The sequence below is a fragment of the Rhipicephalus sanguineus genome, chromosome 7 (assembly GCF_013339695.2).
Source record: "Rhipicephalus sanguineus isolate Rsan-2018 chromosome 7, BIME_Rsan_1.4, whole genome shotgun sequence".
In the NCBI taxonomy this organism is placed as follows: domain Eukaryota; kingdom Metazoa; phylum Arthropoda; class Arachnida; order Ixodida; family Ixodidae; genus Rhipicephalus; species Rhipicephalus sanguineus.
Window position 1 is genome coordinate 101,109,478 of NC_051182.1, and position 26,127 is coordinate 101,135,604.

The 26,127-nt window shown below is 46.6% G+C and overlaps 1 protein-coding gene across 1 annotated transcript; it reads right to left on the minus strand.

The window, feature by feature from the left end:
- Positions 1–456: 456 nt before the first annotated feature.
- LOC119400814 (uncharacterized) lies at positions 457–25,769 on the minus strand. Its single transcript, XM_037667752.2, has 6 exons — positions 25,696–25,769; positions 17,692–17,749; positions 16,195–16,231; positions 13,719–13,845; positions 11,703–11,985; positions 457–698 (listed from the first exon to the last, which is right to left on the minus strand). The coding sequence occupies exons 1-6, from the start codon at positions 25,749–25,751 to the stop codon at positions 474–476; spliced, it is 786 nt and encodes a 261-aa protein (XP_037523680.1). The 5' UTR covers positions 25,752–25,769; the 3' UTR covers positions 457–473.
- Positions 25,770–26,127: the final 358 nt, after the last annotated feature.

Here is a 26,127-nt window from a genome sequence, read left to right on the forward strand (position 1 = left end):
CCGACTTTAGGGTGTCCAGGCGCGCTGGTGCGTTTCTGATGGTAAGAAAGTTTTGTATGTAGTGGTATGTTCTTTCACCTCCGTGTGTATCCTGAAGGCTCCTCAACACTGCCTAATAAGAAATGTTGCAAAAAGATCCTTTCATGTACATGACAAAAATTGCGCCCTTGCTGTGTTTTTCTAATGAACAATGATGTCCTCCTTCAGTTGTAGGGAAGATGTCTTGTGTAGATAAATGGTGGCGGAAACCAAAAATAGTGATGGAGGTAATGGAAGAATCTGAATACATCCGGCGCAGGAAAATGTGCTGCAATACATGTAGCATGGTTGTTTGTCATTATCAACGTATCTAAATATAATGGCCGTAATGAAAGAGATAAAAAAGTAAATGTAAGGACGTCTCCTAATGGAAGTGAGGTAATATTACACAACAGAAAAGCGCAGGCGAAGCGTAGCAACATTTAATGAGATTTTCATGAACAACCTTTTGCAGTTGGTATTGATGGGGGGTAGCAGAACACTCGCTGTCTATATTTCCCCCAAACTTCGTATTTCAGTTTTCCTTCAGCCTTTTCCATTATTGTAGTACTTTCGTTTTTGCAGAAATTCGGCTCGTACCCGGTATAATTTTCCTTGTTCTTTTTTAGTTCCTCCACAAAGCTCTCATTGAAAACGACGGTAGCAGAGAAAGTGCAAGTCTACAAAAAGAGGAAACATCATTAGGCGGCGTTCTCTGTTAAAATTCACGGCATGTATCAACATATGTTTTAATTGTCCATTCATAAATATTGCTTAGAACTTACGCTTTTCCCTCGTAGGAATGGGTACAATTACAACACGCAATTTGTGCTACAATTATACAAGGATAGTAAGTTATACTCTACATCAACTAAATCTGGTGAAATAATAAGGAAGAAAATATTCGAAACAGAACTCAAGATAGAAAAGAGAACAATCCACACACAAACAAGCACCGACGATCGCTACACATACACTATAGACTATATACACTCTCTATTTTCACATACCACTTCTACAAATAATTATGGTTGAACGCGGTTAAGCCAAGTCTGTCGAGCGATAACTCAGTTTTGCTTGCTTTGGGTAATGACGAGACCGCTGGTTTGCAGATATTTAGCCTTAAACCTATTGTGAGCCTCACGGTTCGACGTCCCCGTTGGTCCTTCTTCCTCCACGCCTGGATCTCGCGAAGCGCCCGCCAGACGGACCCTCTTGTAGCAACAACTACCGCATCTACAATTGCACCACAAGACATCGACGCTCCTCAACACCCTCGGCACTCTCGCTGCCACCGCGCAGTCAATTTGGTGCCGCTAGCACTTCTGGTGGTTGCGGCATGAAAAAGTGACCTTCAACCGCTGTTCGTTTTCGCGAACCGTTTTGCTGAAGCTCTTTGACGGCGTTGCGACGAAACGCCAGGCGCTTGGAACTAAGCATGTGATCAACGCGATAATATGCCGCCAATACCGCGGCGCGAAGTCATCAGGTAAAATCAGTGAAACTAAAAAAAATCACAGCATATCCACGGAGTGAATGATGATGAGTGGGCGAAGCTGCGGAGGTTCATCGGTAAACCGTGAATCTTCCGTGAATTCTGCCCAGTACATCATCACCGACGTGAGATCGGGCGCGTTTATACTAAAGGTTCGATGAGTTATGACGACTTGCAGCTCACTTTAATTTTACATGTACGCTGTGAATTTTCATTGTTTAGAAAACCATTGCTTTAGAAAACACCTTGCGTCTTTCGTTAAGCAGCTGGCGTCTTTTTCGTTTTGCTTTAGAAACATCTGGCGTTCTTTCGTTTTGTTTTTACAAAACATCTGGCGTCTTTCGTTGGTTTATTTCATCAATCAACGGCGTTTTGAACAAAATTTTTATTGTTTAATCACGCACAGGAGAAATCTCACCAGGCACTACCTTGGAGGTAAACAATGGCTGCTAATGGGAATGAGAGACAGAAGAAGTCGGCTTTTAGCTAACACTTACACTTCTACAGAGACAGAAGAATTCGGCTTTTAGTTAACGCGCACGCTGCGAATTTTTTATTGTTCAACAACGCACAGGAGAAATCTCCCACCGGCACCACCTTGGAGGTCAAAGGGTAAGACTTGTTACTCACTACTACGACCCCGACGAGGGACGAACGGGTGCCGCCTTAAGGAGCTTCGCCCCTAAAAGTACCGCGACCGTCCGGCCCACCGTCATATTTGTTCCAGCACGGCCGAAGCTGCGGCTGCGTGGTGTTGATTTTACGCGGAATAACACGCTTTTTGCGAATTGCGTGCGCTTTTGCAGCGCCGAATGAAGCATACCATTGTTCTCTAAATGATTGGGCAAGAAATAGAGGCAGTTTTCACTTCCTACGCATGCATACACGCGTATACTAACGCGATGAAAGAAATGCGAACCGCGTGGCACTTACGTGCTCTGCTGTAGGCATTTATGTTTAAGCGCTTGTAGCCTATCTGTTAATAAAACAAACTAGAGACGCGCATGATGCAAATAATTATGATTCGGACGCAGGTGAGAGCGCAATGAAAACAAATGTGAACAGCGTACGCGGGTGCTGCGCTGTTCACATTTCTTCTGATCGACTCGATGCATGCTAGAATACGTGACGTGCAGGCGTACGGAGATGTTAAACTACATGCAGCCATACAACAGATGCGCAGTGACCTTTCTGAGATTTGTTTTGCGCCAACTTCGCCACAGCTGCACGCGTACTGATGCTTTTGAAGGCGCGTTTGTTTTTTGTTTTTTTCTTGCTTTTCTTTTTTTTTGGGGGGGGGGGTTTGAGCAGCTCCGCATTTTTTTCCTTACGGCAAACCTTAACAAACAGTTACTAGATATGCATCAGGGCGGCTTTTTCGTGAAGCTAATAAATAGGACTAAAGCCGACACCCTAGACAACATACACACCTCTTGTCATTCAAAAAATGAGCTTGCCATTTGCTTTCAGGGGCTTTAAGAACAGGTATGCCACATACATCTTGTTATATATAAAAAGAATATGCGGTGAACGTTCACAAAGAATTCGTAGCTCGGTGCATGCTGCATTGCAGATATATGAATACGAGCAACAACATGCACGTCAAAAAAACCTGCCATCAAAAGTGAGCCTATTGGAAAATGATTGCAGTGGAAATATAGCACTCAGTTTCCGTGGCGCGCTGAGTGTTATCTGTGAGCGCAAAGGTGTCAGTTTTACTCCAAACATAATAATAGCTGCCCGGCAATGTTATCGTGCATGAACCTCCTCCGGCAACCACGCGAAACACGCTGCACTAGTACAGGGGCGACGCAAACATTACCCGCGGCAACATTTGCGAATACTAAATCAGTTTTACCCCACAAGACAGGGTATGAATTGTGGGAACAGAATTTCTCCTGCCGTATTCTGTGCGACCACACAACCCGTCATTCGGCGTCTTTTTCCCCCTCGGATTAGCAAAGCGCGTTTTGCCCGCTTCTCGCTGGTTGCTGCATTCAAAAGCGCAGCACCCACGCATTCTTCGAACTCTTTATAGGCTTGTCAGCGATGAAGCGTCGGAACGATACCGTAAAGTTCGTGTACGCTTTTCTCAAGCTATAAAAACAATCGCCCTCCAAGTCACCATGCTTCGGCGGCCGGGAGAAACAAGGGATGTGAGTGAGTAGGACCATTTATGGAGCTAGATGATCACGTGACCACGGAAAACGAACCTGCTAGCGCGTGCGTGAGGGGGACGGAGGGGGGAGCAAGGGTGCCAGGTCGAAAAGACAGAAAATAGCAGAGAAAGTGGGAAAACTAGCCAAAAGGTAGCCAACTTGAGCTAAGCGCAGCAAAGATTGCCAAAAGTAGCCACGCATGTGTCAAACTACTGCGATGTCTTTATTTGAATTACTCAATGCAAGCGCCTTTTGGCATAAACATAAATAAGTAACGCTAGAACCCTTCAAAATCAGAATTGTTGAGATGAAAGCATAAATTGTTAACTTTAGCACGCATTTTGTGCAAAATGACGAAGCCTAATAATGATTGTTCGGGGTTTACGTCTTAAAACCACGATATGACTATGAGGGACGTCGTAGTGAAGGGCTCCGAAAATTTTGACCGTCTGGTGTGCTTTAACGTGCACCTAAATCCAAATGCAAGGTCCTCTAGCATTTTGCCTCCATCGAAATTCGGCCGCCGCGGCGGGGATCCGATCTCGCGACCTTCGAGTCAGCAGCCGAGACCTTGGCGGGATTGACGAAGCTTCTTGCACTGTTGCAGAAATGGCCCTCTGTTCCCGCGTCCTGCGTGACTTTTCTTAAAAGGACTAGAAGTATCAGTCTTCTGGCGAAAAAAAAAATGAGTACTGCATGACGTATGCTGAAAAACACAGTTTCTGGGATTGAGGTATACATTGTAATGACTTCCATGATCGTTTCTCGCGTGATGACGAAGCCCGAGCAGTTAATAGTTCAGAGTCACAGTAGGTACCTAATTCTAAGAAATAACGCAGAAATTTCGTCGGATATCTCATTTTTATGTCAGTGAGTGAGTACAGAGGGCCCTTGATTTGGAGCGCTTTCGATTGTCCTGTTCACTTCTAATTTCACTTTGATGTCGCGTTCAGCAGTATGAGCTCTGCGAAATGAGGCCCCATGCAATAGCTTTCCCCCCAAACCCAGCCACGCATCCAAAACACTGTTTTCTGCAATTCAAGGGCCAAATTCAATTTTGGGAGCTCGAAACCCGCTTTGGTCACGATGCTTCAATACCGCAATTACTCGCACGCCAACAGCAGTGACGTTCCAAGATATTGATAACTTGTTTCAAATCGAGGAAAAAAGAAACTAGCCATAAAGTAGCCAAGTAGCCAAGACTTTTCTTTCTGCCGCCACTGGCCTAAAAATGTAGCCAAATTGGCGCAAAATAGCCGAACCTGGCAACCCTGGCGGGGAGAGAAAAGGGCAGCGAAGAGAAAACGAATGCGGTACATTTCCCGGGGGTTCCAGTGACTTTATTACCGGGGAGAATTTCGCGCCATCTCTCGGGCGATGCGTAAACCATTTTCTGAGGCACTGACACCGGTCAGAGACGCTGGCAAGATTTGCTGAGCTTGAGTGTAACATTTACGGAACGAGCCGTTTTCTGCGTTTGTACCTGGAGAAGTATCGCTCTAAAATGAGTTCCCCTATAATTGCAGCTAAATATTCTGTTTAGAATATGTCAAGACGTAAATTATTCCAACGTATTATTTCTCTGGGAAAAAAAGGAGTAACAAAGGCGCTCGAGTGTGCGCATAGTGCCACCGAGTAACTCTAATCGATGAAATCAGGATGCAGTGGAAGATAATAATGTCGTAGTTAGTATGGACGTTTCATTCTAGCAAGTTTTCTGTGCATTCCGAGAGTACAATTTTTAGTATCATCAGCTGACTACCAGATGGACGCCCCTACTAAAGTAATTAGGACCACTACAGCCGCCTAATTTTAAGGCGAAAGCCTGAAATGTCTGTGTTTCAAGGCTGCGCGAGGTCTACAAGATATGTTCGATGAGATAGGAAACTACGTGAGCGGCCGAGCGGCGCTTTTAGTTAGTCCACGTCGTCTATGCGGCGTCGCGTGAGCACCAGCGCAGTAGGGCTGTGATGATGTTGTTTGACATATGTGTGTTTGTTTGTCTTATTTTTTCTTTCATGTATTACTGTTTGTGTGTTTGTTGTGTTGTATGCTGGATCAATTGAAAAGCTAAGGAGTCGACGGCGCCTTACTTGTGCGCCAACACCTATTTCACATCCTATCAATAAAAAAAAAAGCGGGAGAGATGCTTCCTCGCACAGGTCCTGCGGCGATTGCCCTTCCACTGTTGTCTGTTCTGGCCGCCTTCGGCAACGCGACCGCTTCATTCAGTGGTATCGATGATAAGGACGTGGAAGCTCAATGAATACGATCGGGTGAGCAAGCATAACAAATGGGACGATGCGCACAAGCTTACCGTCGTCCATTTTTCTGTAACCGACGCTGCGAGTCTGTGGTACCGTAACCACAAGAAAGACCGTCCCACATGGTGCCCTTCTGAACGGCGTTGGCGGGTCTGTTCGGTCGTGCAGGACTTCGCAAGTTAGGAGCCGAACAGCGTTTGCAAGCTCGAGCTCAGCAAAATGGCCAAAAAAGCACCAGCTACATTGAAGATGTGTTCGACCTTTGCAAGCGTCCATGAAGGATGCCGACAGGATCTAACACATCTTGAAAGGTATCATTGACGACGCATTTCCGCTGCGCGTCGCCAAGAACCCGCATACGGTAGCGGACTTAATCCAGCTGTGTCAAATACATGAACAATTCTGGAAGGAACGTGACTTTACTCGTGGCGCCAGGGCGCCATGTGCAACGATCTGCGCTTTAACGTTTGCTAGCATTGCGGTGTACCACTGTGCATTACTGCAATATATAAAGCAGTTCGTATGCGAGGAGGTCGAGCGCCAGCTGTCCCTTATGCCTTATACCCTTACAACTGCCCCATCTACGTTAATGCCATCGATACAGAGTTTAGTTCAAGGAGCAAGTGCACTAGGTCATGCACCTGCAGGTCTTGTGTACCTGCAGGTCTTGTGTCACCTTTGGCTGCTCCCCTGAACTATGCCGTAGCCCTGCTCACGCGTCAATATTTGACTGTCGCGAAATCCTATGTCGACGGTTGTGTTGTCTTTATCTCCTTTCTTGTGTCCGTGTTTACACACCTATTTTCGATATCATAATCATCACCCAGCACCTGGAGGAGCATGTCAAGCGAATGCTCAGGCTTTTCAGTAAAACATCTCTCTCTCTCTCTTGTATGATGGATCCTTACCAACTATCTCAACTTTATTTCTTTTGAAAGGCGGACCATTGCTTATGCCCGAAACCACAAATTTCTGGCTATAATCATAGACAGAGACCTTCCTTGGAGAGAGAGAGAAATAACTTTATTTATCCCATCTTAAGGGAAAGGGGCTGCGAGATGAAGGCGAGGGATCCTACTCGCGGTAGGCCTCCTCTAGCACCTCAGCCCACCTCAGGATAGCCCCCTGAAGTGCGGGGTTGTAGCTGCGCATGGCAGCCTCCCACAGCTCCTGACTACTTAATTGTTTACGAAGGCTCTGGGGAGGGGAGTGACGTTTGCATTGCCACATAATGTGGTTAATGTCCGCTCGCCTGACAGAACAAAACTTGCAGTGCGAATTAGGGTACATCCCGGGGTAAATTTTGTGGCGTAAGACAGGGGAAAGAAAAGTGCGGGTTTGTAGTCTACGCCATAGAACCTCGCGGCTGCGTGAGGACCGACGTAGTAAAGGCGGGAGGGTTTGGCGACCTAGGCGGTAATGCCCGCAAATGTCGTGGTACGTAACCAATCTGTCCTTAGAGGTAAATGCAGGAGGAAGATTATTGGTTTCTGAAGCGTCCCCTAGCCTAGCCTGCGCTCGGATCGTGAAAGCTCGAGCGCTTGCATGAGCCGCCTCATTACCAATTAGGCCTGCGTGAGCTGGTGTCCAGATTAATGTAACAAGTTGGGATGGCGGATTACGAGAGAGAATGGCTAGGGCTGTCCTACAAACCCTACCCGCTCCGAAGTTGTATATGGCAGTTTTTGAGTCATTTACAATGAGAGACGAATTAGCAATTGTTGCGGCGAGTGCCACCGCGGCCTCCTCCGCTTCCTCCGAAGACGAGGCTCGAATGGATGCTGCCGTTGCAACACTGCCAGTGGAGTTAACAACTGATAAAGCGAATTTCTGTCCACACGGATACTCTGCGGCGTCGACATAGACCACACCTTTGGAGTTAAAGAACTTTTTCTGTAGAGATTTAGCTTGTTATTGCCTTCTATGCTCGTGATGAACAGGATGCATATTTTTAGGGAGAGGAGGGATATTAAAGTTCTCATGAATCTGATGGGGAATATTACATTTCTCTTTGGTCATCGGTGCTGGGTAATATTTAGGGAGTTCAAAATATGTCTACCAGTGTGGGTGTTCGATAAGCGTTGGTACTGAGCTGTCAGGTGGGCTTCTGCGAGCTCACTAAAGGTATTCAATGTGCCTGTAGCCAAAAGTTTCTCAGTAGAGGCTGTACTTGACACTCCAAGGGCAAACTTGTATAGCTTGCGTATTAGTGAATTAACCTTATCTTCCTCAGGCCTTGTGAGGTGAAGATAAGGGAGGGAGAATGTGATTTTACTGATGGCAAATGCTTGTACAAGTCTTATTAAATCTGCTTCGCGAAGACCACCGTGCTTATTCGAGACCCTTCCTATAAGCCGTGTTGTGTGGTCAACGCTCGCAGCAGCCGTTTGAAGTGTGTAAGTGTTCAGTTTGTTAGATTGAATGTGCATGCCTAGTACACGTATTTTGTCTACAATGGGAACTTCCTTCCCATTCAAGTTTATCTGAATACTGGGTCTGTCGCGCTTATTAGCTGAGATAAGTAACAGCTCAGATTTATCTGGCGAGCTAAATAAGCCCAGCTGTCGTAGCCACCACATCTGCGGCCTCTTGTAAGGTATCTTGAATGTAGCCATCGGATCCACCCTTCATCCATATGGTAATGTCATCTGCATATAAAGAATATTGAAGATCCGGTATGTCGGCCAGCGACTCAGAAATAGACCTCATGGCTATGTTAAAGAGGAACGGTGAGAGCACAGATCCCTGAGGTGTGCCAAAGCTACCTAGGGTGATTGGGGGCGAATTTTGGTCATTGAGACTAATGATAGCCGTGCGGTTGGTAAGGAATTCACGGATATAGTCATACATTTTCTTGCCACAGTTAATCTTGTCTAATTCGCGTAAGATACAGCCATGATCTATATTGTTGAACGCACCGCGAAGGTCGAGCCCCAGGATGGCTTGGGTATCTTTATTACCACTGGGAGTAAGGATACCTTCCTTGGAGCCCGCATGTGTCTTACGTGAAACAGCGCCTGACAGCAATCTCCCAGCTGTTCAAGTTCCTGGGTGGAAAAGCCTGGGGATGTCGGTAGACGCAATGCTGGAACTGTACAGATCACTGTTTCTCGGTATTTTTATATATACTCTGCCTGTACTGACTAATACATGCAAGACAAATATTCGCACTCTGCAGGCTGTACAAGCTCAGGCTCTCAGAATTTGCCTTGGCTTGCCAAAATGCGCGTCGACTGAAGCCACTATTTCCATCGCACGGGACCAACCTATGCAAACGCGCATTGCGGTGGAAGCCTTGAGATCTCATATCAGGCATTTTTCCCGGGCACATTGCCACCACCTTGCAACATTGCCTTCAGAAAGACCCCAGGCAGGGGCGTAGCCAAGGGGGGGGGGGGGTTGGGGGGGGGTTCAAACCCCCCCCGAAAGTTTTCAATTTTGCTTTCGTATATATGCACGCACACATACAAACGCACGCGTGAACATACATAATGTATGGTTGACCCCCCCCCCCCCCCGAAAAAAATTTCTGGCTACGCCCCTGACCCCGGGCATCGTATTGTGCAACGATTGCAAACCATTCTGCCCACCTTCCGTCAGGCTTCAGCCCCGCATCGAAGCCAGCGATACCTCCTTGGTGCTTCATTGGATCTGAAGTGCACCTCAGCGTAACGGGAATCAGAAAAAAATCTGAGCTCTCATCTCCAGTGCTGAAACAGCTATCTCTGATTCTTTTGCACAAGAAGTACGCTGATCACGTGCATGTTTATACCGATGGGTCAACTACCCTCCAGTGTTCGTCCGGAGCAGTGGTCGTCCCAGCGAATGCTATTACCGTCAGTTTCAAGAGAGACCACCCAACGACATCGACGGCAGCAGAACTTGCCGCTCTTCGCTCTGCACTTTGTGTAGTCAACCGCGAACAGCCTCAACAATGGTCAGTCTTCTGCGATTTGAAGGCAGCCCTACAATCTTTGCTTCAGCCCTGCGGCACGGACCATACGAGCAGTTGGTCTTCGAGGTTAGATATCTCCTCCATACTTCGTTAGAGAAAGGACACCACGTGACATTTCAGTGGCTGCCAAGTCACTGCCGCCTGATAGGCAATGAACACGCCGACAATGCTGCTCGATCAGCTCTTGAAGGTGAGGGGCTCGAGACAATACCCCTATCAAGGACTGATGCTGCTAGCCAACTTCGAGTGGCCGCACAAGAAATGACTTCTTCCACTTTTAATACAGCAAGCAGACTGCAATACCACCACCGCCACTGCCCGACCACTTTACGAGTACGTCTTCAGACACCTACGGGACTTTGCCGAAATGATGCCACTCTGCTTTGCCGTTTATGGATAAGAGTGGTTTTCAGAAAGTCCTTCTCCTTTCGGATCGAAATGGCTGACAACCCGTTTTGTGACAACAGTGGTAGCGAGGAGACACTACAGCACATCTTCTGCGACTGTCCTCTCTACAGCGCGCAGAGAAAATCACTCGCAGTCGCTCTTGCTCGTATAGATACTAGACCGATGACGGCAGAAACCATTCTGGAATGTCGTCCTGAGAGGTCATCGCGGGTGAAGGCGACGAAGGCAGTGCTCAACTTCTTGAAGGCATCAGACCTGCACCGGCGGTTATAGACTAACGACGTTAGCACGACTGTGAGATGTGTATGACTTTTTGTGCGTGCGTGCTCTCCTTCTCTCTCTCTCTCTCTCTCTATATATATATATATATATATATATATATCTTTATATATCCCCCAACCCTCTCCCAGTGTAGGGTAGCATACCGGTCCTTCTAGACCGGTTAACATCGCTGCCTTTCCTTTCTCTCCTATTCCTTCCTTCATTCCTTATATATATCTTTCAATGAAAGGCGAAGTGGGTAAACGCACAGCGCCTCGAGCATCTAGCATAGTAGTATTCTATCCAATTGGCGCCATCTACTTCACTGTACCAGATGTTTGCAGATTAGGGTGTCCTGACGACACCTTGAGTAATCGCTCCCGATTTATTAGTCGCATATCCCAAGAATATATTAGGTTATGCAATTATTATTGCATTTTCCTAGATGACTACGTGCGTTGCTGAATTACGCACTCACCTGCATGCCTGAATTGTAATATTCCTGCGTGCACGAAATAAAAAAAAAGACGTCACTCGCATGAATCATTTGTGCGTATGAAGAATAAATGATGCTGGCCCATACTGGACAAGAAATGCGGTGAGGCAAGCAAGGTAGAAACGTTGTCTATTATTGCTGAGGATTGTGCAGGTTGGTTTGCCTAAACTGGTACAGTGCAACAGGCAAAAAGGAAGAGATAGCCGTGCAGGCCTATCTCTTCCAATGTGTTATTAGCCATTGCATGAAATATTAGCGACACCAAAGCATCAGCAATGTCACCAAATGCCACACCGAAAGAAGACCGTACGATCATAATTGACAGAACATGTATCAACCTTTGATACACGGTTGAACTGATTAAGAAATCGTGTTCATGCGCAGGCAGGCACTAAAGTGGGGCGCTCATAAACGTGCTGCCAGTCCTTGCATAGAATCTGCCTGAATAATTTCTCGTGTGAGGTGTGATGTGTGCATCTTGAGCACCTCCCATTGGTTAAAATTCGGGCGCATCGACAGTAGCGGCATTGAATTGTCATATGTCCCTGTATTGCTTTGTGCACATTCCAATGATGTTATTTAAGCCTTTCCTTAAGGCAGCGCCCCCATTGGCCTACATACGTTTTAAAAAAGTGCAAAACCTTACCTTCGTCCAGTTCCTGCGCGGCCTGTCTTGGGCTTCGTTCCACTCGCGCAGTATTTTCCTAATACGTGTCACATTATTAAGATTAATTTCGACATTTGTCGACTGCGGTGCTTTTCGGGAGAGTCCTTTTATAGTGACGTTAATGGTTAAATTAAATGGGGTCTGTATGCTATTCATTATTGCCCACTCCGCCTCTTCCTTGCAGATTCCTGCTGTTGTCTTTTCACTGTGGTTCCGCTCGTCAGTGTAATCCAGCGAATCCACTACCCCGGGAATGCTGTATCTGTAAGATATGACATGTAATATATGAAAGCGGAAAATGCACGAGATCGGTAGCAGCAGAAAAGGAAGAAGGAAGAGGTAAAGGTCGGAGTAATACTTCTGTATGTTTCACGCCTGCAAATAAAGAATTGAATTGAATTGAAACCAGGACTTCGGAGGGACTGTGCCTAATCTCTCGTTTTACTATGCGGCAGCCTACAAAAACACAGCTTTAAGGGTTTCTGAACCTTAAACCATTCTGCGTGTATCCCCATTCTCCAAAGTCACGACTGTTAGGGAAGACACCCTTTCTTTATTTATCAATCATACTCAATCTAGGATTTCGACCTACGCACGGCCAACGCATGCCGTCCACGCTTCCTTGGCCGTGGAGTCTGTCATCTAACCTGAAAACACCCATACTAGCCAGCTTCCCGTCCGCAGCACTATACTGTTGCCGCCTGTCTCAGAACTACGGAAATTTCACCATACCTCTCAGGAGCAACAAGAATGATTAGTGTCAGAAGGCCGACATTGTGGCGGTATGAATGCCACATTTGTAATGCGATTCACCGTGATGATGGTGAAATGCATTTGACTCTTGGGGGAGCTAAGGAGAAGCGACGATGGGTTGCCACACCACTTCCGCACACTTTGATACCCAGAGGCCCTGAAAGATGTACTCTTTCTACAGGCCTTGGAGGCTGAATATCCTGGCATTCCGTTGAACGGGCCCTGCAACACTTTTCCAAGTAACCATCGAATGGCGTCATTAAAAGGGTGCATTGCCTCACAAATCGACTGCCGCAAACATTTTTAGGATCCGTCACGCACGAGCGGAGTTGCAGGGATCTGTCGCACGCTGTAAGCGCTTTCTCTCTCCTTTCGCACCAGAGAGTGCGTTGAAAGCTACGCAGAGAGAGATGAAAAGGGGGGGAAAGCTACGACCGTTTGTCAGCGCGCGTCTTGACCTTGAGCGCTTTCTTTTCTTTCTTTTTTTTCTTCGAACGCGCGGCTTACTTTTAGTGTGATCGCGAGCGAGCGCGCGGGCATGTGGCGGCATCCCGCGGAGGCAGTAGTAACTCTGCAGCCCACGATGCTCAAATCATCCAATGGCCGTGGACTTTGAGTTCATGGCACGGTCATTTGGGTTTATGGCATGACTTGTCGAGAAAGAGGGAGCGGTTTCTAGTTGACATTGAGAATTAATTGTAAATTCCAGGCCGCGTGCTGCGCTATAATGTATGGCTCACGCGTTCTCAAGATCCTCGACTACCGATCGGCAGCGTTTTTTTTTTTTTACCATACGCAAACAATGCCTAAGGTTCCCCTTAAATATGTGTCCAGGACGATATCGCAACAACATCCTTTCAAGAGAGATCCGATTCGAATTGCTCTGGAGGACGACACAAAGTGTGGTCATCACTTAAAATGTCTAAATCTTATTTTCATGTCAACTAACAGTATATCCGACCTCTACGTACTACGAAAAAGTGTACAGTTCCTTCAACATGTGTTTCGTGACATTCTACCAGGTCGCGTGGGGCATTCAGCGTATACCAACACCTGGTTCCCAGTAGATATAGCAACTGTCGACATGCATCTGCAAATAAGCTGCGAAATTATTGACGTGAAATCGCAGCATTTTTTGCTTGAAGCTATTTCCTAGGCCATCTAAGCACTGTATTACGGCAATACTGATAGCACTCGAAATTTTCAGCTCTGATTGTCCAATACAAGGTTAGGAATTCTTACTCGTTTGGAATTATAAGCTTCGTTGTAAAAGATCGGAAAGGTACCGTCATATTCCCGCATGGATCGTCATACAAACTGTTTATGTTGATGGCTGCTTGCCTTTGAACGTATTTGCAGATGGGGTGGACTGCAATAAATAGAAGAAATTATAATAATGCAGCAGCCATCATATTTCACATGCTTAATACTAACACTTCGTGTGAAGGCACTTCTACTATGTCTTCATTTTTTTTGTGAAGTGTACTATACATGCATTTATGAGATTTATTTAACGGTAACGGTGAGATGCGATTTATTTTCTCACGTGACCAACGTTCTCGCTGGCGAGCCTGACGCAACAATTTAATCATGGTGTGTGCAGAACCGAGATCAGATGCCTATAGCACAAGCATATTCCTAATTTCAGCGCAGAGAACCCCGCTACGACCTCGTCACCTGCGAAATAACCATCCACATTATTCGAGCCAAAGATTTCCTCTGCTCATATGCTCTCATAACAATAAATGGTTAGGGCTGCGGTGAGGCGTTTCTTTCTACTGTAGTTTCGTGCCTATATCCTGTTGTGACCCGGGTTTAGTTCCGTCCCACCGCTGCAACGAGTTGTTGCGACGTTAGGGTTGCGTCGGGCCCGGACTCCATATGGTAGCGTGACTGAGTCTCCGGGTTGAGGAACTGATGCTCCCAAGCTGGGAAAACGAAGACAAACAAGTTTACTGGCACCTTTTCTACACTTATTTACACAGTGAAAAGGTAAAAGTTCAGCGACGAGCGATATGAATGAGCGATTAACCCAGGGTCAAGAGCGTCTTGTCTCACTCAGCACCGTCGTTATAACCCCTCAGGCTGGCTCCTCCTTGATTGTAGCCAATCGCACACACGACACCACCCACCAAGACGCCAGCAAATAACACTGTCGCAAATTGGTCGTTGTACTCGTTGCTGCAGCAGAGTTCCTGCGGTCAATGACACTCTTGGGGGGTCAGCCGGGAGGACGGGAGATCGTGCGTGTTCCTCCGCCTCTCCCCAGAAGAGCAGGAAAGGGTTCACGGCGACTTATAATTGCTCTTGTCAAAACATACACGGGACAAGTCGGCACCGCAGCATCCCAAAGGAGCCACAACGACCCATTGTAAAGGCGGCGCCAGCTTTGACGTCGCTCCGCTGTACATCGGAGCTCGCAAGATTCTCTTCCCTTTGTGGGGTGCTTTCCGCCGCGGAGAGCCCGTTTCTGGGAAGGGTCAAGGTGTCCCGAGTCGTGTGAGAACGCATCGCCCATCGGCTCTCAGAGACAACGCGTCGCCACTGTCAGTCATAACAATCCATAAAGAACCCTTCACCCCAGTCTCCAGTAAAGTGGATGAACAAGCGATTTATTTTTACTTGAGCGGGTTAACAGTAGGTAGGCCACATTCTTTTCTGCTGCTTGGGTTTTCAAGCTGGTCATATGCGTCGAAAACAGCATCGATGGCGACGTAGATGGGCTGGATCAGGGCAAGCAAGATGATGTCTGCGTGGAAGTTCACGAAAATAATGAAGTTCTCTGGGTAGCGCTCGACCACATTAGCCGCGATTCGATGACGTGACTTATTAGGGCGACATGCTTGCAGTCGCGAAGAGTATGCATGGCTTACGAAGGCCTCTCGCCAACGTTACCGACGCGTATGTGAAAGGGGTGTATGCATGACAGCCTTGTAGGGTGACTCCATATTGTCATAGGCATCACCCGGCACCTGCGGCTATGATTCAAGAACTAGGAAGGAAACTATAGTGTAGCATGAAAGGCAAGCTCCAACGAGCAGCAGGTGGCGTCAATGGAAAGAACGCTCAGAAGACCGATTAGGGTAAGTCGCGACTGCTCCGTGTGGAGCGCGAAGCCGGAGCCACGGCGTCAACAAATTCTGAAACTTGCAGTCAAAACGCTCAATCAGTCCACTTGCGATGGTATGATAGACCACAATCTCGATTAGGGTGATTCCAAACTTCAAATGCAGGGTGCGGAACTGTGCGCGGTAGCACTGGCAATCATGACCTGTGGTAACAGCCGTGCCAACATCGTGACGGCTGAGCCAAGGGCTTGTGAGACTTGAGTGACAGCCTGCGCGGCAATGTAGACAAGTGGTAGAGCTTCGAACCACTGCGGGAATAGGTTGGTGCAGCTGCGCAGATTCGTGTAGCTCCCTTACAATATCAGTGAACCAACGCAGCCGATGTGCAAGTGCCTCAAGCGGCATCCGGTGACCTAGGTCTGACGTCCACTCATGATAGCGCCATTGCCGTGAGCTTTGTTTCCAGTTGCAACATATGTCATGCCTGTGGAATTACTGATTTAGATGAATTTGGTATTTGCCTTAATCGCAACATTCGCTCCTTAATCATAACACTTCCGAAGCGTACTTCACAACCAACCTTTATGATACATCTGAACAACGCGAACGTTCTGTGGCATTCATTGTTACTTTGAATAAAGCTTTCTTACCTTCGACGATGGGTACCAGAAGTAACACGAAAACGGCCTAGAAAAAAGAGATTATCACTTTCAATAACTACTTTTATTCACAGGCAATAAAAAGTGTTTTTATCACAATCCACACGTTCTAGACTTGGTCGAAAAGTTGATCTATCTACCTATATATATACGTATATACGTACTCACTTCAGCAAAGCATTTAGGCAACACTTTGCTTATCGCAAGCAATTGAACAAAGTATCATAAGAACATCACAAAACATTTTTAAGAAACGTTGCATCTAAAGCTTCCAGCACTGGAAAGCGGAGCAGCGACTCATAGGCAATATACACAGACTGTCGTTTGGCGCACTGTCAAATGCTTTAGGCCTCTGAGCTGCATGCTTATAGTGGCTCCTCCTCAAAGCCTCTAATTCCACAGTCTGCAAAAAGTATGGTGTGTGTTTCTTTACTGCTAAGCGCCGGACACATTGCATGCAATTTACAGCGCAATGCACACTTATGTTATCGAAATCCCAATCGGTATAATAGGTGCCTGTAATTGCCCTTCCTGCACAAACAATTCTGATATTTTACATTTAAAATCTCAACAGGGCAGTAAAACGTGCAAAAAATGCTGCTAGAATGGCAGAACTCGGAACACTTCACTCTTCGTACCAGGCAGCTCACACACGCAAAAAGGACGAAGATGTTTAGAAATGCAAGCGCATGATCCAGCCTAAATATCTTTAGGGGCGAAGCACCTTAGGGTATCGGCGTGTCGGTCGGCGCGCATCGCGCATCGTCGTCTCCTGTCGGGACGGTCCATTTGCTTGAGCGCAAGAGAGGGCGCCACCGGCTCAGCCCTCGCCGTGTGGTGAGAGAGAGCGAACGGCGCGCATTGACTTTGGAAACGCTCTTTCTGCGATGAACGCTGAACTACCAGCTCGCAAGGAACGAGAACGCGCCCTCGCCCGCGAGAGACAATGCCGACGCGGGCAGCGTCTGCTAGCGAGTTTCTTGATCGAAAAAACCGACTGCTCGCGCTGCACAACAGTTCACCGCCCACCGCGTATACTATATAGGCATTGGATATTGACCTACAATGTAGTGCCGATGGGAGATTTCTCTTGTGCGTAGTTGAACAATAAATATTCGCAGCATGCACGTTAACTAAAAGGGGACTGCGGGTCTCTGTGTCTAATCTTTCTTCTGTCCCTCATTGTCCATTAGCAGTGATTTTGGTGTGGCAAACACCGGTGCACACTGCATGCTTCGCCCCTCCACAGGTTTTACGTTAGTGGAGCTGAAACACCCTTCTCTACATGCATCGCCCCTCACCAATATTTTTTTTTTCACTGACGATAAGCATTACCTGAACACCGCGAGGTATACACACACTCTTAGTGCACAAGCGCTGTTATTCTTTTTATCCAACATGAATAACTGGGCCGAAATATTCCGTCGGAGAAGAGGATCATTCATACACACGATGACATAACGTGGAAAATTGTAGAAAAATTCTCACAGCAATCAATGCGCAGCCCGATTCTTTCCTTGGCCGGATGTCTGTGTTCATTGCAGCCCTGGAAAGCAGGAACTTTATTTACTGATCGATTCACCCTGTCTCTAACGGTTTTTCAACAAATAGGCTTGTCGCTGGCTTCCTCAAATGCAAAACGCAAAGTACAGACAAAAAAGATCCTAGGTGTGCATTAAAAAACTTTTAATTAGCAGGTTCTGATGTTCTTATTTTTTATTTCTCCTGAAAAAAATATTTTTCGTACTCTAGAATTCTACAACCAGTACACTACAACCAACTCGCCCAAATCAAGCACTTGTTCACGCAATTAAATGTAGATAACACCCACTTCAAAATGCGGCGATCATAATAGCTCTCGTGATTTCAGGTCAAAGACATATATTCAGGCGAAAGCCTTAGATGCCCCATAAAACACGAAAATTGACCGTCGGCGGCGTCAACACAAATTATGCAAAAAATTATCATGACGTAATGATGTCACAATATGACGTCATCAGGACGTCAAAGGTTGTCAAAATTTGCGACGTCATCATGTCGTGATCACACGACGTTGTCGCTTGGTCAAAGGTGAGCCGACCGTGGGGGCAGTGCAAAACCAGGTGTGGTGCAGAAACCTTGCAATGCCTCCGTTCCTGGAGGCAGTGATAATAATGATTGCTGCAGTTTGATGTCCCAAAACCGCGATATGATTATGTAGTTCAAGGCTCCGGAAATTTCGACAACCTGAAGTTTTTTCAACGTGGACCTAAATCTAAGTACACAGGCCTCAAGCATTTTCGCATCCACCGAAAATGCGGTCGCCGCGGCCTTCGGGTAAGCAGTCGAGCCCACTAGACCACATGGGAGGATCTGGAGGCAGTGTAAAACCTCGTTAGGTGCAGAAATATCTCGGAGAGATCCGGGGAGGATCAATACACCAACTGAGAATAAAAAGACGATGGATACGGCTTTTGCCATCGAGTCGTGTTAGATGGATGCACGAGAAACTCTGTGAGTTTTTATCGTTAAACGAAAATGTGCTTGTACGCTCAATATTTGCCAGTGTCACTGCTAATTAGGTCACTACAGGAAGTTAACAGAAAATCTGAGGACGCGATGCAAGCTAAAATTAAGGAATATAAAGTTATATGTCAAACACACCCATACATAGACCTGGTTAACTAAATTGAACAGGGGGAAGGAGTAGGGCGATACAAACAGAGAAAACTAACAAAACCTTGATGAACATTTCAGGCAGGTTGCTGGTCCCGTCGCTGTGTGTCACGAAAGTTCGTAGATCTCCGAAACTTCAGTACTGCACATCAAGCTCTCTGTGCAGAGTTTATTTGGGAGCATTTCCCTAGGCCATTTGCTTATAATAGTTTACAGTTGACCGGTCCGTATAGCATACTCCAAAGTGCTTGCCTCTCGACTACAACACAGAGAGGCCATGTCTTTGTCTGTGTCTGGTCTTTGTGCCTCTGTCTAGGATATATGTCTGTGCGTACATTCGATATTTGATTTTTTATTCCTTATTTTTTGCTCACATCGTCGCTTTAGTTGTATCTTGTTATCTTCCAGCCATGACCTCATCGTCAGCGAGCGAAATGGTCGCGTATTTAGCTTACGAGTACGTTTTGTTTAACAATATATGTATTTGACCTGTATTTCTCATGCATGAAGCACTAGTCATTATGCACCACGAGCACATATTTCTCGTGCGACCCAGTGTCGTGAGCATAGGTCAGCAGACTCACTCATGAGTCGACTGGTCGTCATGAGTGGTTGCAGGTGTGCAAGCCTGTACATGTTATTAAGTTTAATTACGATACTTGCCACCTCTCATTAATCCTATAGTATTCGACTCACTCAAACTCACTCAGACTCAGATCGAACCGTGAGTCTGAGTCCGAGTGAGTCCAGGTGAGTAATATGTTGGTGAGTCTGAGTCCGAGTGAGTCTGGTTGAGGAAAATTTTAGTGAGTTTGAGTCTGAGTGACTCCGTTTGAGGAAAATTTTGGTGAGTCTGTGTCCCAGTGAGCCCTAAGCGCAAGATATATTTCTTGGGTAAGTCTGATTGAGCTTCACACTTTTTTGCCGACCTATGGTGCTATCTATTCAACTTCAGCATTACTATCAGCCTCATGTCGGCTCAACTTACATTCCAGTAGATACACACGTACTTCAAAGCACTAGCATACATACGCCAGCTCAATATTTATTGATCAGAGGCATGAATTACGAGGGAGAGGGGAGGGGGCCAGGTGCCGTGAATTTCCCTCCGCGAACTCTTTCATAGAAAGTACTTGAAAAAATAACTAGTATGTGTCATCTCTTTCAATAAAATTGTCCTTACTGGATTGCAACCACTGATAACTCATATCTGAAGGTACGAGATCAAAAGGCGCCAAGTAGAGCCCCAGTTATTCGAGATATTGGTGTTAAAGAGCATTGACACCATGGTCGAAAAAGCCAACTAGACGCTAACGGACTGATGAGTCGACTCACACAGACTCAGATAGAGACGTGAGTCTGAGTCTGAGTGAGTCCGAGCGAGTAATATTTTGGTGAGTTTGAGTCCGAATGAGTCCGGCTGAGAAAAAATCACACCATGTCCCGCTGAAAGGGACCATATGAGCCGATGCGAAGCAGCGTTTTGGCATGTCGAGCCCACATTTCAGAGGGGAGTGGAGAGGGGGGAGAGGGGAGGAAAGGGGGAGTGGGGAGATGAAGTGGAGAAGGAGAGGGGAGGGGGAGGGGGAGTGAAGGTGTGTGGAGAGGGATTGCGCATGCGCAGTAAGGGTGGTCACGCCGCACACCATCGGTTTGAACTACGCCATAAGGTGCTTCGCATCTAAAAAATTCAGTGAGTCGGAGTCCGAGTGAGTCAGCTTGAGGAAAATTTTGGCGAGTCTGAGTCTGAGTGAGCTCTAAGGGTAAAATATATTTCATGAGTGAATATGAGTGAGTTCCACATTTTTTGCCGGCCTACGGTCGTGAGTGTCGTTTACGTTCTATGCGAAATCAAATGGGCAATAATAAATTGGCAAATTCCACGCGCTGTGTAAATCAGTTTGGATTGAACTTTTGTTAGCATTTGAAAAACTGCAGTTTCTTCCGCGACCGTCTTTAGGTGCACGCAAACGAAAGTGTTTCATGCCGGGGTCCACCAAGACTTCACTGACGTATTTTCGTCACGGAGATACGTCACTGAGGTACATATGACAAAGAAAAACCAGAAGAAAAAGAGAGCGATTCGTTGGGCAAGTTGGTGATGCATAATGTTACTAACAGCGCAAAAAAGGACGAGGGACCAGGAAGAAACACAGATAAAAAGTTTCATTGAGTTTGATGACTACAAACCCACGACCCCTGGTCCGCGACGATAGGTGCCAGGCGCACTACGCACTGCGCTACCGACGCGCGGGCATGATGCTTCACAAACGCGTCTTATATATTTTCACGCCTTGTCCCTTTCACAGTGACCTTGGTGACGGGAGGAGGGGAGCTGTGTCGCCATCTAGGATCGGTGAAGTGAAGCATGCATCATGACATTAACGAGCGCCGACAGTGAGCGCTTCGCTAGTTTCAACTTTCGGTGCAGCGAGAGAGACGCCAGCGGGAAGCGGAACGCCTTCCCACGTTTACGGCTCAAGCTAGGAACACTGCCTCTCGCGTTCCTAAAGCGATGTGTGGTATATGTATAAGTACAGGCGTGGGTTACCCTATTACTGGGGAGCGCATACCTTGGCGTTTCTCCCTTAAAATTACGACGCTTTGAAAGAGTGCATATCGAATACTAGTGTTATGTGCTTGCTGATGCCATCTTTGGACGGGATTCAGCATATGCTGTGTCCAGGTACCTATATGTTAATTTTTTCAGCTACCACAGTAGTTAAATCATGATCTTTAGCGTTAGTCGTCGAGATGGAGATGAGCCACTAGGTGTCAACGTCGGTGCATCAACGGTGCTAGCCCTGCCAAGCATCAGTAGACATTGTGCAAGCACCCGTACATCAAGATACAATAAACAATAAACTATGCTCATGTGAAGACACGGTTCACTTTCGTGTTATACCGATTTCTATGACGGAAGAATCAACCTTGTTCTTTTTTATCTGCAGTTGTAGACTACTCGCTTCATTCGAATAGCATATAGGAGACAACAATGATTGTTGCAAACTAAGATGTTTGGCACAATAAGGCATCGTCTTCTTCTCACTTATGTAGAGACTCTTTATGTACGATTAAAATCGATAACTAATCGATACCTTTCCATAACTCTGGGTTGGCTACAAGGCACCGCGCAAAGGCGCGCGAAAAATTCTCGCCATTGCATAACTTTAGGAAGGACACAGGTGGTGCGTGCGCGGCTGCGCGTGCTCTTCGTCTGGCCGCCTTCTACTCCTCGATCCACTCCGCACAGGTGCGTAGGCGGTGCGAAAGGCATTACGTCAGCGCCGGCATAGAATACCGGCGCACTGGCGAGAAAGATAAAAATAAACATAAGCAGGGAAGGCCGCCCAGCTCCCCCGTTTCTTCAGGCCTGGCACCACTACTATAGTACGAAGCTGTATTGAGTTTTGTTATTTAATGGGGCGGAAATCTGTCGTGCCCAACTGCAGCAGTGGATACAGCATCCTGCTAGCGAGAGGTAATGTATACATATAACGTTCCCAGTGACACGGATGGAACTGTGAGCCTGTGCAATCCCAAGACATAAACATTCAGGAGCCCTTGCCATATCAGGAAAATGGGGTCAACCTAAGCTTGGCGTGCGCGTGCCCGACTTACCACTTCCCTTTCTTTCTTTCTTTCTTTCTTTCTTTCTTTCTTTCTTTCTTTCTTTCTTTCTTTCTTTCTTTCTTTCTTTCTTTCTTTCTTTCTTTCTTTCTTTCTTTCTTTCTTTCTTTCTTTCTTTTCATCGCATTGCGAAATGCTCCCTCCTAACTGTCTCTTTCCTCCATGACGAGAATCGGACCTTCATCCACTAGCTTAGCAGCGCAACACTTCAGTTGCTACTCGCAACAACGACGGTCATGCGTTCATATCCAGGCAACAATGAAATCTGGCAACCTGAAATGACAAGTGACCTCAATAAACAATCAGATTTCCATATCAGTAAAGGCTGATCGCCGATAAGCCTACGATCGAGAGAGCACCGATTATTGGAAAACAGCGCATACAAATGCGCATGTGACCGGCGTGCACCTTCGAGGGCAGCATTTCTGTACGCTCGCCGGCGACGGGTTGTTCGCGTACGACACCACCCCCGAAATGTGCGAGTTATATAACAAGCTTCGCTTAAAAAAATATCGAGAGCCCGCGTCTCCTGACTATGTCTCCGAGAAGCACTCCTCGGAGAACAACGTACACACGTGGCAGAGTGCATTCCGTACACTTATTTCTTTACCAGCGTCCAACAAATCGTGAAATACCCTGAAGCGATATTATAGAAGGAGCACAGGCGTGCGCGGGGTTCCCCAATAAGGGGTGTGAAGACCCACCGCTGCGCCTCCCCCCCCCCCCCCCCCCCGTTAGTCGAGTTCGAAAGAAAGAAGCCTTCGCAGTTGATACCTGCAGAAATGAAAATGGAAGCGATGGCGTGGTACCCTCAACGGCCTGCCTCCGGTCTCCGACTTTCCGGGTTAAAAGTGGGACGTAAAGAGCTCTTGCAATGCAACATCAGTGGTCATTGGCCGCCATTATCGTCAAAAGTCTGCATCGTCATAACAGTGCACATTGAACAATGACGGGACAGGTCTGGGGCACATTTGGCACCTCCTCATATGATGAAGGGCGGGCGACCTCCCCCCCCCCCCACAGCCCCCCCCTCATGCGCACGCCTATGAGCAGGAGTTAGCAGTTCGCAGCACTGGCTATGAACAATTGTGTTAATGCAAGCCAATGAGAGGGTGCAGATGTAAGAACAATCTAAATATGAACTATTAGCACGGAGGGTAAGTACCATTATTCGCACGAGCAAGTGATACCTTACTTATCGACCTCGCGTTTTAAAACTATGCGCTACAGATCTTCCTTTCTGAAAAAAAAGATACCACGCAGGTAATTAATTACCTAGTAAATGACGCGTGTTTTTCGTTAATTTTTCAAGCGATTTGGAGCCGTCGATGCGCCGCAAGAAACACACCTATTCTTGTGTATAAAGCGCTAGCGATGATTTGTTACTTTATGGCCTTGAACGTACATAAATGGGCTTAGCGTAAGTGGCCTGAAAGAATTTTGACGCGTTTGGCAGGAGACGCGCGGAGCATAGCGAAGGGCCATGGTTCAGCTAGGGACGCCGCTAGAGTCGCAGAAAATGGCGTCATCGTAATTTCCATAATAGCCACATCAGAGTGTGGGCAGCAGTTGAAAATAGCAATTTCATGATGAGCACGGTTTCAAAAAAACGCCAGGCCTGCGTGGAAAGCGCAGCACAGTCACAGCGAAAGCTCGAAGAGCGGCATTTCTAGAGCCCGTTATAAACACTCTTGTGGCTACTAATACAAGTATACTAGCAACGTACCCACTATGGCACAAATCATAATTTTTGTGGAGTTGGGAAGCGCCCACCACGACATTACTCGTCATTCTGCGGAGAAGCGAGGTACCATCTGTACGGCATTATGTGCAGTTTCTTTATGCGACGGCTGATGAGGATGAAGAATTATGACTGAGCCTTTTGTAATGGGTCGTAAGCTTTAAAGGACCACTAGTTACGTAATTCGCATTGTGTGACGCCCGGTCATTATTTCACTCTCCCACCACGCTTTATAACATACGCTAACGTGAGGAAGATATAGAGAGAGGTAATTAACTTTATTAAGGCCCTGAGGAAAAGGATCATGGGAGCCTTATGGGCTTCCTTGGCAACCAATACAAGTGCACTTAGGAGGAACCCACTACGCTATAAATCATCATAATTTTTGTGAAGTAGGGAAGCAGCCACTATGTGATTTTTCGTCATTCTGCGGAGAACCGTGGTACCCGCTAAACACCTGTAAGACATTATGTGCACTTTGTTGATGCTGTGGCTGATGACGATGAAGAATTATGGCGGAGCCCTTTCTAATGGGTTGGAAGCATTCAACAACCCACTCGTTGCGCAATTCACATTGTGTGACGCCTGGTTACAGAATTCGCGTTGTGTGACGCTCCCGGCGTTATTTTACTCTTCTACCACGCTACATTACATATGTTAATGTGGTTCCTTCTCGACATGAAGCCTGTATATGGTCTTTTTGCAAATCATTTTCAAGCACCGGCATGGCTCTGAAGCAGAGTACTGGGCTCCCACGCAAAGGGCTCAGGTTCAAACCTCGCTCCATCCTGGAAATTTTTCTTATTTCGAACGATATTGGTTACGGACACCGGCGGCGGCGGCAGCGGACAACTACGGCGCCAAACACGGCGGCCCTTGTTGTGATCTTATAGCAGGTTTCGCTGTAAAATCTTCGTGGAGGCTTCAGTTTGACTAGTCGTGTTTCTGTGCCTACAAGCTATTTCGCATAGGCTTATCTGTAAGCCTTCGCAACGTTTAAGCGTATTGGACGATGGAGTGTATTGAGCTTGCGAATGAGATACCACTCTATACTTCTGTCTCTGGGGCACAGAACCACCTAAAGGTTGAGTTCATCGAAATTGTGACTTGCCATATTGAAACGCTGTGTGATCGATTTGGATCATTTCTTCCGAATAAATCGGTGATGACCGTTTAATCTAAGCACATCGCACTCCTAACAAACCTAGAATGGTCCAGGCTCACATTAGTTTCGTTTTTTGGTGTTGGTAATTAACAACTTCATACATTTTAGTAATGTTCGCCATATAATAATCATTAAATTATTTAGGTTAAGAGCGTACAATTATTTTGCCCAATTTCTAAGCAATACAGCTGGTTTTGGTGTGTGTACTGAAAGACGTGAGCAAACTTGGATGACCTCGCGTGACCTTTAAAGATCTTCCCGCCTAATGTTTAGTAAGAGAATCAACACAAGCAATACAAACGTTTCAGTTCCACTTCTCTGCTTGATAGCGTTGGCCAACAAAAACGTTCCTTCCATGACTCACCAAAAAAACAATGTGACGCCTTTTATCTCAGTCACAGAACACGGCGTACTCTTGCATTGAAGAACCAGCCAAGTCAGTCAGCTGCTGAACCACCATTTAAAGTGGTAGGCCGTACGTGCGTGTCAAGAGTGAAGAAAATTCGCCTGTCTAAAAATGCTTAACCCTTGAAGAAAGGTCAGAAATGTCTTGAAATTGTTGAATAAAAACACGTTTAAACATTTTTAACACGTATTTTTCTTCATTGTAGAAAGCAGTGAAGTGCCAGCACTCAAACAGCATGCATACTGCTGGCCTTTTTAATACCGTGTTTCACTACCGCTGCAATTTAAATCTATTCTTCTTGAATGCCATACAATATGGTCAGGCCGC